The 12,500-nt window shown below is 42.0% G+C and overlaps 1 protein-coding gene across 2 annotated transcripts in view; it reads right to left on the bottom strand.

Moving 5' to 3' along the window:
- The window catches only part of PSME4 (proteasome activator subunit 4), a 250,124-nt gene that overhangs the window by 38,036 nt on the left and 199,588 nt on the right, over nucleotides 1–12,500 (bottom strand). For both annotated transcript variants that reach the window (XM_075339344.1, XM_075339345.1), the window contains 6 exons: nucleotides 11,921–12,002; nucleotides 8,833–8,986; nucleotides 5,653–5,719; nucleotides 2,552–2,677; nucleotides 1,182–1,334; nucleotides 160–264 (listed from right to left, as the gene is read on the bottom strand). In XM_075339344.1, coding sequence (XP_075195459.1) covers nucleotides 160–264; nucleotides 1,182–1,334; nucleotides 2,552–2,677; nucleotides 5,653–5,719; nucleotides 8,833–8,986; nucleotides 11,921–12,002 — 687 coding nt within the window. The remainder of the gene's footprint in view (nucleotides 1–159; nucleotides 265–1,181; nucleotides 1,335–2,551; nucleotides 2,678–5,652; nucleotides 5,720–8,832; nucleotides 8,987–11,920; nucleotides 12,003–12,500) is intronic.

Raw genomic sequence — 12,500 nt, 5'->3', positions numbered from 1 at the left:
TATGGTTTGCGCCACTGAAGAGCCAGCATAGACCATCACTACAGAACCTGCTACAAGATATTCACAACTTTTTTCAATATTTAATGAAAATATATTTTTCACAATGTAACATATAAACTAACAATTATGCAATATGAAGCTGGACAGAAGACGACTTACACATGAAGTGGCCACACATGTTCCCCAGTCGCTGTACGTCTCCACCGTGATGTTGGCCAGTGCTGTTCTCAGTAGTGGACATATAAGTTTCCATAGATTTTCAACCTACAATCAGCGTCATTAATCAATGCTTTATAATATACGACTCATAGTATCGAAAACAAAATCAAAATGTATTTTTACATCTGGATCTTAAATAAGACATCAATGTTACTTCATGAGATATGTTCCCTGGTCATCTGGACTGAACACAATGGCCCCAAGTAACGACGGACATCTTTTATTAAAATATATCTTTCTAAATAAAACACTTCATCTGTAGTTGTGACCTATATATAGCAGAATGGGGCATTATGTTAAGGGGACCAGACTGCAGACTACTGCTCATTTTCTAGTGCTAGTCCAGTTATGTATGATTCCTTGTTGCTAAAAGGCAATGCTGTGAGATTGACCACTAGATGGGCTGACATGGAGTCTGTAAACTAATAAATGTCAGGTACGATTTAAGAAGGGGTTATCATACATGAATGTATTGGGATCTGTATCACAGAGAATCAGAATAAGATGTGAAGGGAATCTGTCAGTATTAACCTCCCCAACCCACGTATTCAGGCATGAAGGTCTTTGAAATGTAAATCTATCCACACCTTTATAGCTTCTATATGTTGCTGCATTCCTGAGTTTTTACACACAATCATGACGCCACGAGTGATCAATCAAGCTAAACAGGTTGGAAAATAACATTTAAGGGCTCATTTTGATGTCCATAAGCATCAGTCACGATCATAGACCATAATGCATGGACTGGCCGCAGGGTCTCCTGACCTGGACTCAGCAGTCTAATATATGCCTATGAGGCTGCAGGGTTCAATTTGTATTCCGTGGTTGGACCGATGTGCACAGACATGTCCATACATGTGGTTTGGTGATGGCGGAGTGGGTTTGATCTCACTGAAAGATTCTATTTAATGCATTTGTGTAGGGTGTTGCCTATTGCTTACATATGAAGTGGACAAAATTACCTTTTCAAAAGTCCAATGTTTGGATCCTCTGATCAATCCTGCTACAATTTCGGCCACGCATCTTTGTGTGCTTTCATGAGAGTCCTGCACCAAACGCTCCAGGTGGGGTTTAAGGACTGGTAAGAAAGCATCGTCAAAGTTCCTGAAAAGACCCTGAAATAAGAAGAAAGTTATTTTATTAGTAATCTAGACACGGTCATCGGCTTCCTTGTTAATGCGACCAAACCTCTCAGTTTCATAATAGCAGTAGAGAGGTTCTAAGAGTTTGTGTACATTTATAATCAGAGACAGAGACAGAGACAGAGATAGAGACAGAGACAGAGACAGAGACAGAGACAGAGATAGAGACAGAGATAGAGACAGAGATAGAGACAGAGACAGAGATAGAGACAGAGACAGAGACAGAGACAGAGACAGAGACAGAGACAGAGACAGAGACAGAGACAGAGATAGAGACAGAGATAGAGACAGAGATAGAGACAGAGATAGAGACAGAGATAGAGACAGAGATAGAGACAGAGACAGAGATAGAGACAGAGATAGAGACAGAGATAGAGACAGAGATAGAGACAGAGATAGAGACAGAGATAGAGACAGAGATAGAGATATATATACACATATATATATATACATATATATATATATATATATATACATATATATACATATACGCACATACACACACATATATATATATACATACACATACACATACATACATAGTGGTCCAAAACTAGGTGACAGTATGTGATATAGGGTTACAACCAATCAGATTCCACTTTTCATCCTTCACAGACTCTTTGAAAAATGAAAGGTGGAATCTGATTGGTTGCTAAGGGCAACTGAGTCAGTTTCACTTTTCACACATAAAAATTTAAAGTACTGTATAGGAAAAAGACGTCGGTGGCAAGAAAAAAAAAAAAAAAAAAAAAAGATAGCAAAGCCACTTGGCAAAGAAGTTTCAGGAAGAAGCCTTTTTCGTCAATCACCTTCTATTAAGTAAACCTTGGTGGCTCTACCATTGGAATACAGGCGTTGTGTGCACATATTACTACTACAGCTCAGCATAAAACTATACAGTGATTTTTTTATTCTTACTAATGGCTGCTACCAAGAATGGCAGCTCAGTTCCTGTTCCTTTGCCAGAGATAATAACTGATTGATGGTGGTTATCAATACCATTAGTCCAAACAAAACCTTTATAAGTTGAGTTTTCTATGATCTGTCTATAGTGGAGCCTGTGATGAGCCCGTACAGTCACACATAATAGCCAATGGAATAATCACAGGAGCCATGCTAGATGGAGAAAAACCCTCAAAGTGTATCATTTATATTTCGTAGAACAATGAGACCACCTGCATTCATCTTACCTTAAAAAGGCAAAACCTGCGAGGGTTAAATTTGTCTTTCCCCTTTCGATCTTCTAAAGACAGAAATTTAATCAGCTGGTCAATGAATTTTTCGTCGGTGAAGTGATCATATATGATCTGTTCTGCCTATAATGAGATGGAAGAATAGAAATACAAGAAAACTTTTCTAAACCGCACAAAAAAAAAAATGCATGTCCCCATTTACAATGTATTACTGAGGGACAGGAATATTTTTCTATTTCATTGAGCAGTGCATGCAAAAAATGAAAGATCGATATTTAGCCTTTATATTCATCTGATGAAGAGTCACTATCTACTAACGTAGGATGGCGCCATCTAGTGTTTAAAATTTAACGATAATATGCAGATTTACCCACTGAGCGCAGAGCTGGCGGACACATGCTTATTCCCTATTATCATCGGCAGTCAAAACAAACTGCTGTATGGCAGAAAAGGAGCAGGACCTGTGAAGCAGCGCAGCAATATACAGCAAAGGTGAGAAGACAGAATCTAAAAAGTGGCTTAAGAATAAGGGATCTCACACTTAAAGGGGGTGTTAGATGCAGCGATATCGCTAGCAATGTCGCTGGTGAAAGCACCCGCCCCCGTCGTTTGTGCGTCACGAGCAAATCGCTGCGCGTGGTGCACAATACCGTTCGAAGCCGTCACACGGGACTTACCTGCCTAGCGATGCCGCTGTTGCCGGCGAAAGGCCTCCTTTTTAAGGGGGCGGTTCGTGCGGCGTCACAGCGGTGTCACTAAGCGGGCGCCCAATAGAAGCGGAGGGGCGGAGATGAGCGGGACGTAACATCCCACCCACCTCCTTCCTTCCTCATTGCCAGCAGCTGCAGGTAAGCTGCAGTTCGTCGTTCCCGAGGTGTCACACATAGCGATGTGTGCTGCCTCGGGAACGACGAACAATCTGCGTGCTCAACAATCAACGATTTTTAAAAAAGAAACGACGTGTCAACGATGGACGATTTGGTGAGTATTTTCCATCGTTAACGGTCGTTCGTGCGTGTCACATGCAACGATGTCGCTAACGATGCCGGATGTGCGTCACGGAATCCGTGACCCCGGCGATATATTGCTAGATACGTCGCTGCGTGTGACGGGGCCTTTAGATTAAAGCTGGACAAAAAGGTCCAGTTTTCCCTGATGCGGTTAAGAAGAATTGGCCGATTACGCCGATACTGAGCGATAGTCATCTGGAATGGTGAAATTAATGTTCGTTGGTCTCAACCATTGATTGACCAACAAGTGTCTGTAATCGCTGAAAACACTGGTCAGATATATTGTATTAGGTCACTCAATGATCAGCACAGGCTGTATCCAATATTCTTCTATTTACTATCACTCATTGGCCCAGTTGTGTATGAGGGTCTTAAGCACATACTATATCTCTGCACTGATCCAAACTATATTCTCACACTATTATTGCCTAACTATCTACAGAAGATTCTAGGGACTCTATACACAGCTGCCAGAGGAGGAAGGAGATTGACTGGGAACTTATTTTAGGAATGTAGCTGCCACAGCGGTAAGAGACCCAGCTACAATCAATATACCAAGTGAGTTCTCAGCTGAGTATTAAAACAGGCAAGAGCCATTACACTGAAATCTGAGCCCAGAAATGTACCAATGTAAAAAAAAAAAAAAAAAAAGTTAAAGTGGGATGTCCCTCTTCAGAAAGTCTTGGCCACCAGGAGCATGTTGTCATAAAAATCAAACAAACCATGCTTTACTCACCCTACCAGGGTCCAGCACTGGGTCTCTGTTGCTGCTTTTGGTGTCTGCTATTGGCTGCTGCACTGACATGTTGATAGCACGGCACTCAGTGAACTCTTTGCCTCTGAGCTGGGAGTTAAGTCTATACGGGCAGAGTTGCTGAGCTCAGCGAATGGCTCACATACTACTGTCTGCTCACAGTCAAATGCAATGCAAAGACTGAGGACCCAAAATAGCAAGATAATCACTATGTAATGCTAATATAAACAAGATGGGTCACAAACAGCCATAGAAATAAAGCAAATTACAACCAGTATATCAAACTTTCAATCATAGCAGAACATGTGGCGTATCCCTCCCTCATTTTGACTGATAACCCTTCACTTTAAAAATTCTATTGTATTTGATTTCTGTGGCTGTGGTCCATCTTGTATGTCTTTTCTAGTTTTTTTATGCTGGTGTTTTGTATTTGTTGATTGGGTGAGGGTATTTCAGGGTTCTGAACTTATTAAAAGGGAATTTTCTGTCAGCAGGTTTTTGCTTTGTAATATAAAGACATAGCTGTAGGGGTTAAAACCCAAAATTCAAAGAAGCGTCTCTAAACAAGCTGACTGTTGATGTTTACTTGCAATGATTGTGTAAGCGCCAGGATCTTATCACTGCTTGGATTACATTGCTTTGTTGGTAGCCAGACATGCCCCCTCCTCTGATTAGCAGCTCACTGTCTATAGACATTTTACATAGAGAGCTTTATGTGGGTGTGATTAGCTTTCTCAAACCTGTTGCACACTGCTAAGTCTAAAAACTCTGTCAGAACCACTGTATCTAGTAATCTAAGTGATATATCATTGGATTCAGCATCTCTTTGCTTACATCATGTTGCTCTCAGAGGAGATAGCAAAAACCTGCTGACAGAGTTCCCTTAAGGTGCAGACACTGAGTTACTGTTAGACATACTTTTTGCTTTTCTTGTTTTGTCCTACATGTGATACTCTAACACAGAGTGTTCTTATTAGTTTGGTAGCAGTTCTTTTACATTTTTAAATAAAAGCCTAAAGCGCAAGTGTGATACTAGGGTAGTGTCACGTCGCCCTGTTTTCCTTTAACATGCTGCTATAAATCACAGGACCTTTTATTTTGCTTGTTATTCTCGAATATTCTAGTTACATCTTTTATTAATCTAGGTATCTGCCCCTCTGGCCGAGGAGGAAGGAAAGGGATGTACTAACTTAATGCTCCTTTTGTTTTTAAATCAAATGAATCAATAACTGAAAGTAGCATGTGTTGGTGAAGAGTTATGGACAATAGAAAAAACAATAAAAGTAACCTTACACCCTCTTCAGCATATTAGTACTTGATTACATATTACTTACTTCAGACATGGCCTCTCTAGGTCTTCCAAGTGTTGGCTGGTCCTCCGGTGCATACACTAACAGGGTCCTGAAGAAAGAAAGTCAGTTAAAGGTTACATATAGTTTGGAAATGTAGGTGGGATCTTACAGTGGGCAGCAAAAGGTTTCATTGTTAGATCTGAACAGTGTAAATTCTCAGCTGGTAGTTCAGGGTTGATCACAGAAGAGTAACATGTCTATTGTTTCTCTGCTTCATCAACACAACATGGATTTTAATTGACTTGCTAATATCAAACTATGTAATGATTGTGTACCTGAGCAGACCCTTTACATATATATCTTTTGAAGAACAATGTATATTCTTGTACTTTTGTTTCCTACTTATGAAGAAGTCTTTGGGAATACATGTATTATTGTTGTGTAAACAGTTTTCAGTAAAACCAAAAAAACAAAAAACAAGGCAAAATGCTTGATCAGCAGGTGATTGTACATGCTGGAATAACAATAGTTATTGGAAACACCTCGCCCCATTGAAGGATATGTGCCACCGAAAACATGATGCTGTATGTGTGGGAAGGATCAAGATATCAGCGATCCTTTGGTTCACATCATTAATCGTCAGACTATGAACAGGACAGTAAATGAGAGCATATGGACTTGTATGTAATCAATTGCTCCTCAGTCTGTCTAAATCAGTGTTTGCCAAACTTCAGTCCTCACGACCCCCAACAGATCAAGATTTCAGGATTTCCTTAGCATTGAACAGGTGATGAAATCATTTTCAAGGCATTAACTGTGCAATACTAAGGGAATCCTGAAAAATATGGCCTGATGGGGCAGTGAGGGACTGGCGTTTTGGAACCACCGTACTAAATGAACCCTAAAAAGGGGGTACTCCCATCTCCAAGATTCTACCCCAAAATTTAGTAGGTGTAAAGATAATAATATTAGCAAATGCCTCCAGCTAGAAACGTAGCATAGTTTTCCTGATTAGCCATGTCACTTACCTCATGTGCAGGGCATTGTAGTAGCTTGGATATCTATGGTTACTGCCACTAGCAACTGTCACTACGGTATAAGGGTATGTGTGCATGTTGCGTTCTGGCTTGACAAAAATTGCAGTGTTTTGTCACTGCATGTGCGTTTCAAGAAGCATCTAAAACTCTGCATTTTGGATGCATTTTGAATGCAGTGTGGATGCTTGCTCTCCCACAGAGGGAAAAGCATCTAAAACACACAAAAGAAGTGAAATGTTGCTTTTTTGAACGCATTGATTTTGTCAACTATTTGGCATTCAAAACGCTTAAAAAAAAAAAAAAATAAAATAAAAAAAAGGAAAAAAAAAAAAAAAAAAAGGTGGGACTGAAGAAAAAAGTCCCCTGTCTATCCTCCTACTGACACTAAGCAAAAACTGAATAGTCCCCTACCGGTAGGTGGGTATATACTACTGAGGAGGAGTTAACTTTTTAGTTTTTTGCCTAGTGTCACCTCCTTCCTAGTGGCAGCAGCATAGACCCACAGTCTCCTGTGTCCCCCAATGAGGCGATAGAGAAAGAAGTGACATGTTGCTTTTTTTGAACGCATCGATTTTGTCAAATATTTGGCATCCAAAACGCTGAGTTTAAAAAACGTTAAGCACATAACTGTAGAGGCAGAGGAAAAAGCGCGGGCACGAGATTGTGTGCAGATACTTGAATGACGCTGGTGATGACATTCACAGCGCCGCCCATAATGTCGCGCCTGCGCAATAACATCACCGGCGCTCGCGATTTGAAAACAGCGTTCAACTCGCGATAGTGCCACTGCACATGCGCAAGACTTACGGAGCACTGTGGAAGATGTGGGTGGCGGCCTCATCTATGTAAATGAACACTGGGGGACGGCAAACAGCGGCAGGAGGGGGGATAACTGACGAAATACAGCCCGCCCCCGTGGCCAGCAAACCTCATTACCATAGCAAAAGGTAATATTTTATAAAGTTGTTATTTAGGTCTGAAAGGGGGGCAAGTAGCAAGATGAACCTTTATAGAACGCAGCCCAGGAGCTGCAGAAGGGGATTCTTTTAGTTTAATAGCAAAAATTTTGGTGACAGGTTCCCTTTAAGGGGAAATATATCTTAGAAACATTAAAGGGAACCGGTCATCAGAAATGTACCTGTAAACCTAAAAGTTCCCTCTTCTGCAGCTCCTGGGCTGCATTCTAGCAAGCTTCCTATAGTTTTTGTGGCCCCTTTTATACCAAAATAAACACTTTATAAAGTTGTACCTTTTCGTATGCAAATTTTGAAAATTATCCATGGCTGCCTGCTGTCCGTTGCTGTCCTCCTGCCGATTTACGCCGCCCCCGAACACTGAATTTCAAACCTCAGGACGTCGCCCCTGGGCCCGCGCATGCGCTGTGCGACTGTAGCAGTGCCGTGCACTGTGTGAACGTGTGACCGCTGGTGACGCTTTGCGCGGGCACGAGGTTATGGGCGGCGCTGTGTCATCAGCCGCCCATAACCTCGTGACCGCACTTTCCCCTTTGCCTCCTGCGTTCTGCGCAAGCGTCTCCTCGTAACCTGTGGTGGCCTGATCCGCTCCTCCCATCTATTTCCTGCTGCAGGGCAAGATGGGAAAGGTGACGTCGGATCATTTGGCCAGCGCTTGCGCAGAACGCAGGAGGCAAAGGGGAGAGCGCGGCCACGGTATTATGGGCAGGCACTTGTGATGCATTCACAGCGCCGCCCATAATATCGTGACTGCGACCACGTCACCAGCAGTCCTCGCGTGCACAGGACCTCGGGCGCTCTGGGCGGCATCCTGATCTATGAAATGAAGCAGTGGGGGACGGCGTAAACCAGAAGGAGGGACAGTAACGGACGCAAGAGAGCCCGCCCCCATGGAGAATTTACAAGAATTGCAGACAAAAAGGTACAACTTTATAAAGTGTTTAATTTGGTTTAAAAGGGGGCACAAAAAGTACAGGAACCTTGCTAGAATGCAGCCCAGGAGCTGCAGAGGGGGAAACCTTTAGGTTTAAAGCTCAATTTCTGATGACAGGTTCCCTTTAAGAGTGGAGCCCCCCTTGTAAACCAAAAATTAAGTAGACTAAAACAGTAGAACATGTGAGTCTTTCTACACATTCTCCAATAATACACTAATTAAATGGAGTAGTTAAAACTACAAACAAAAAAAGAGTGAGATCTTAACAACAACTTACTTTGGCCAGGTATAATAGCCCCAGTGTGTCTTCTCCACAAAGCGATTGGTCTCCCACAATTCTTTTGTCTTTGGTAGACTGGCACTATTATAATGTATCCATAGGTTGTCGGATCTGTCTCCAGCCATGATGGTGTCAGGTTTGGGACATCCACCTTTAACAAATCAGCACAATTATTCCACAACTATTGCTAATATTGGCAAATTGTAAATGATAACTTATGAGTGGCTGTGAAGCTGCATGTATAGTACACACACACATACATAATTGTATAAACAAACATAAGTGTGGACATCTATCTCATGCTTAAGCTGATGCCTAATATATTATATATGCAAACTGTTATATATGCACACAGACATTAGTACACACACACACACACACACACACACACACACACAGTTAGGGATATTTGGCTTTCAGATGAAATAGGGCAAAGTAAAAAGTTGTCATGCTGCAGTGATATTTTATCATGTAGGTAGGGCAGGCAAGTAAAAGCATGCAGCGGTGATTTTCTCATCTCAAAGTATTTATTGAAACAAAAGCCAATAACAGTGGTGGGCATACCACCAAAAATGTCAATGTCACAATAACTTGCCATGTGGACTTGAGCATCAATTACAGCTTGAAGACAACATATCTTGCTGTTCACAAGTGGAGTTATGTCTGCAGAGGCATGGCATCCCACTCTTCTTGAAACGCAGCCCAGAGATCATTGAGGTTCTGGGTACAGAGTTACGAACCTCTACTTGGCAACTCAGCTGAGATCCCATAGGTTTTCTATGGAATTCAGGTCTGGAGAAAGTGCAGGCCGCTCCATTTGAGGTCCCTCAGTCTCCAGCAGCTGTTCCCGAATGATGCAACCTCGATGAGCTGGAGCATTGTCTTCCATGATGATGAAATTAGGCCAGTGTTCATGCAGAGGCCCTATGACTGGGTTAATGATGTTATTGTAGTAGTAGGGACTGCTTCTTTACCAGTCACAAAGTGTAGGGCAGTTCTGTATTGACTAGACACACCGGTCCACACTAACCACCACCACCAAAGGCTCGTCTGGTGAGAACAGTGGCTGATGCATACCGCTCTCCTTGACATCTGCAAAATCATTGGTGGCAATCATTTCTACTCCGTGTAAATCGACTTTTATCAGTGAACAGTACCGAGGCCCATAAGTCCCTCTTCCAGCGCAGACCCCTGTGCCTGGTGGTGTGCTCCGGTAGCCTTGCAGGGCGTCTAGCACGCTAGCACTCTGATGGAAATGGTTTCGAATGGTAACACTTTGGTGCCTCTCACCTCCCTTAAATGTGACCAATAGCACTAAATAGAGGACTAGTAGTTAATCAAATTTATTAAAGGTTAAGCTTTTAGATTAAGTGTCACAAAACACCTAAACAAAGTGCTTGTTAGTACTCCAATATGCCCAAAACTATGTGCTAAAATGGGAATGGTTATACACCATTCACACCTCATCCACTGTGGACAATAAATGGTGGAGTAAAGATGACAAAATACAATGACTTCGCTCCTACCTCACCGACCGTAAGGGGGACTACAATGATTATTTAAAACAATACAGTACAGTACACTCCCACCAGTCAACAATATCTATGATAGATTGGCAATATCAATGTCACATCCAGCAATCCTGTAAATCATTCAGCTATGCTCCAAGTATGATATTTATCTGCACAATCCATCATATTTTAGGTCACCAAGAATAAAGACCAATGGCTCGTATTGAAAATAATATTACCAGACTACCATGGTAGCCCTCAGTAAATAGGTGACATAAAACATATTTGGTAAAAAAAATTAATAAATCACAGTGGTGGTTATTATATATAGAATGGTCTCACCCATCTGTAGATCTTCCGTCTCATGAGGTCACCAGCTTGTTGTGTCCAGGCTCCATGCATATCCAAAACTGGGTCCCTCAGCACTTTGCTTATTTCTGAGCCCTATGACACCCCAACTCCTGCCCTTACAAGGGCAGGCCACAGCTGGCCCTTAACTGGTTATACCCTCCTTGATCACATAGACTCTCCAATGCGTTTCGTCCGTTAGGACTCCTTAGGGGAATTTTGTATATAGAATACAGGGCATGAATGCAGGTACTCCAGCCTGCTCAGACACCAACCAGTTCAACAAGGGCATTGTTCACAATGAAGCTGTCATCAGTGTGGGATGTGGCCAAAGTACATCCACTTCTCTGCCTTTCTGTGACTCTTACAGGCTCTCTGTTGCAACCAGTTGATTACATTCTAAGCTCAATGGCCACTTCCATCTGAACATCCTGCTTGAAGCCTTGCAATGGCGCTGCTGGTCAATTGATAGCGGTCGTCTTGGGCTCATGTTATCAAAATCTGAACAGCACGATGTGGAGGGACTTGTTTAATACCAATTCTAATTGAGCCCCAAAATTTATTGGGCGATTCATGGATCATTTTCCCCATTAAGCTCCCTGTTAGAGAACAGCAAGTTGGGCAAAAAGTACTGAAACACGAAACAGTTGGACATGTGCACTCAAAGGTCACCTTAAGTTCACCTGAAAAGCTTAGAGGGCATTTTAGGATCATCCTGAAATTTTACTCGAAACATTAATGTTCACAAACGCTCTCCATCCAACCTCACTCCACTCGAGCTATTTGCAAAGGAAGAATGGGCAAGAATTTCAGTCTCTCGATGTGCAAAACTGATAGACACATACCCCAAGCGACTTGCAGTTGTAATCGCAGCAAAAGGTGGCACTACAAAGTATTAACTTAAAGTGGACGAATAATATTGCACGCCCCACTTTTCAGTTTATTTTTTAAAAAAGTTTAAAATAAGCAATAAATTTCGTTCAACTTCACAATTATGTGCCACTTGTTATCGATTCTTCACAAAAAAAAAAAATCATTTTTTTATCTTTATGTTTGAAGCCTGAAATGTGGGAAAAGGTTGAAAAATTCAAAGGGGCCGAATACTTTCGCAAGTCACTGTATATTATATATACACATATACACATATACATAGACACACACAAGCTAACCATATGCTACAGTTTGCAAGAGATAGATGTCCACACTTGTATAGAATTTTTACGTACTAATTTCATATGGACATATGGGCACTTTAATGTGAGGTCTCTTCAACTGCTTCAGAATCCCAGCTACAGTGGAAATTGCCATCTGCAATGAAAAAAAAAATCATCATAAACATGTTCTTTGAAAATGTACTAATCAATGAATAAAATTGTAAAGAACTAGCTGTGCATCTGATTTTCTGATTTAGGATTTCCCAATGAGAATGTCAGACAGTTGTCACTATAGGAGGATAGGAGGTGTACAATGGTATCCATCACCCATAAAGCTTCACATGTAAAAATATACATATACCATTATATATTTATTATAATACAGTGTAATATATCTATATATATATAATTGCCTTATTCTGTCTGTCTGTCTTGCTCCAAAATTGTGTCCTTACGGTGACACAAAGCTGATTGGCCGCTGGGCTCGCCACGGCCCTGCCCCCCCGCACGGATTGGCCGCTCGCCCAGGCTCCGCCCACACACGGATTGGCCGGCCGCTCGCCCAGGCTCCGCCCCCCACACGGATTGGCCTCTCGCCCCGGCACCCTGCACACATTGGCAACTCGGCCCCGCCCCCCTCACGCAATGCACG

The sequence above is a fragment of the Anomaloglossus baeobatrachus genome, chromosome 3 (genome assembly GCF_048569485.1).
Source record: "Anomaloglossus baeobatrachus isolate aAnoBae1 chromosome 3, aAnoBae1.hap1, whole genome shotgun sequence".
In the NCBI taxonomy this organism is placed as follows: Eukaryota; Metazoa; Chordata; class Amphibia; order Anura; family Aromobatidae; genus Anomaloglossus; species Anomaloglossus baeobatrachus.
This window is presented reverse-complemented; position numbering and strand designations above follow the sequence as displayed.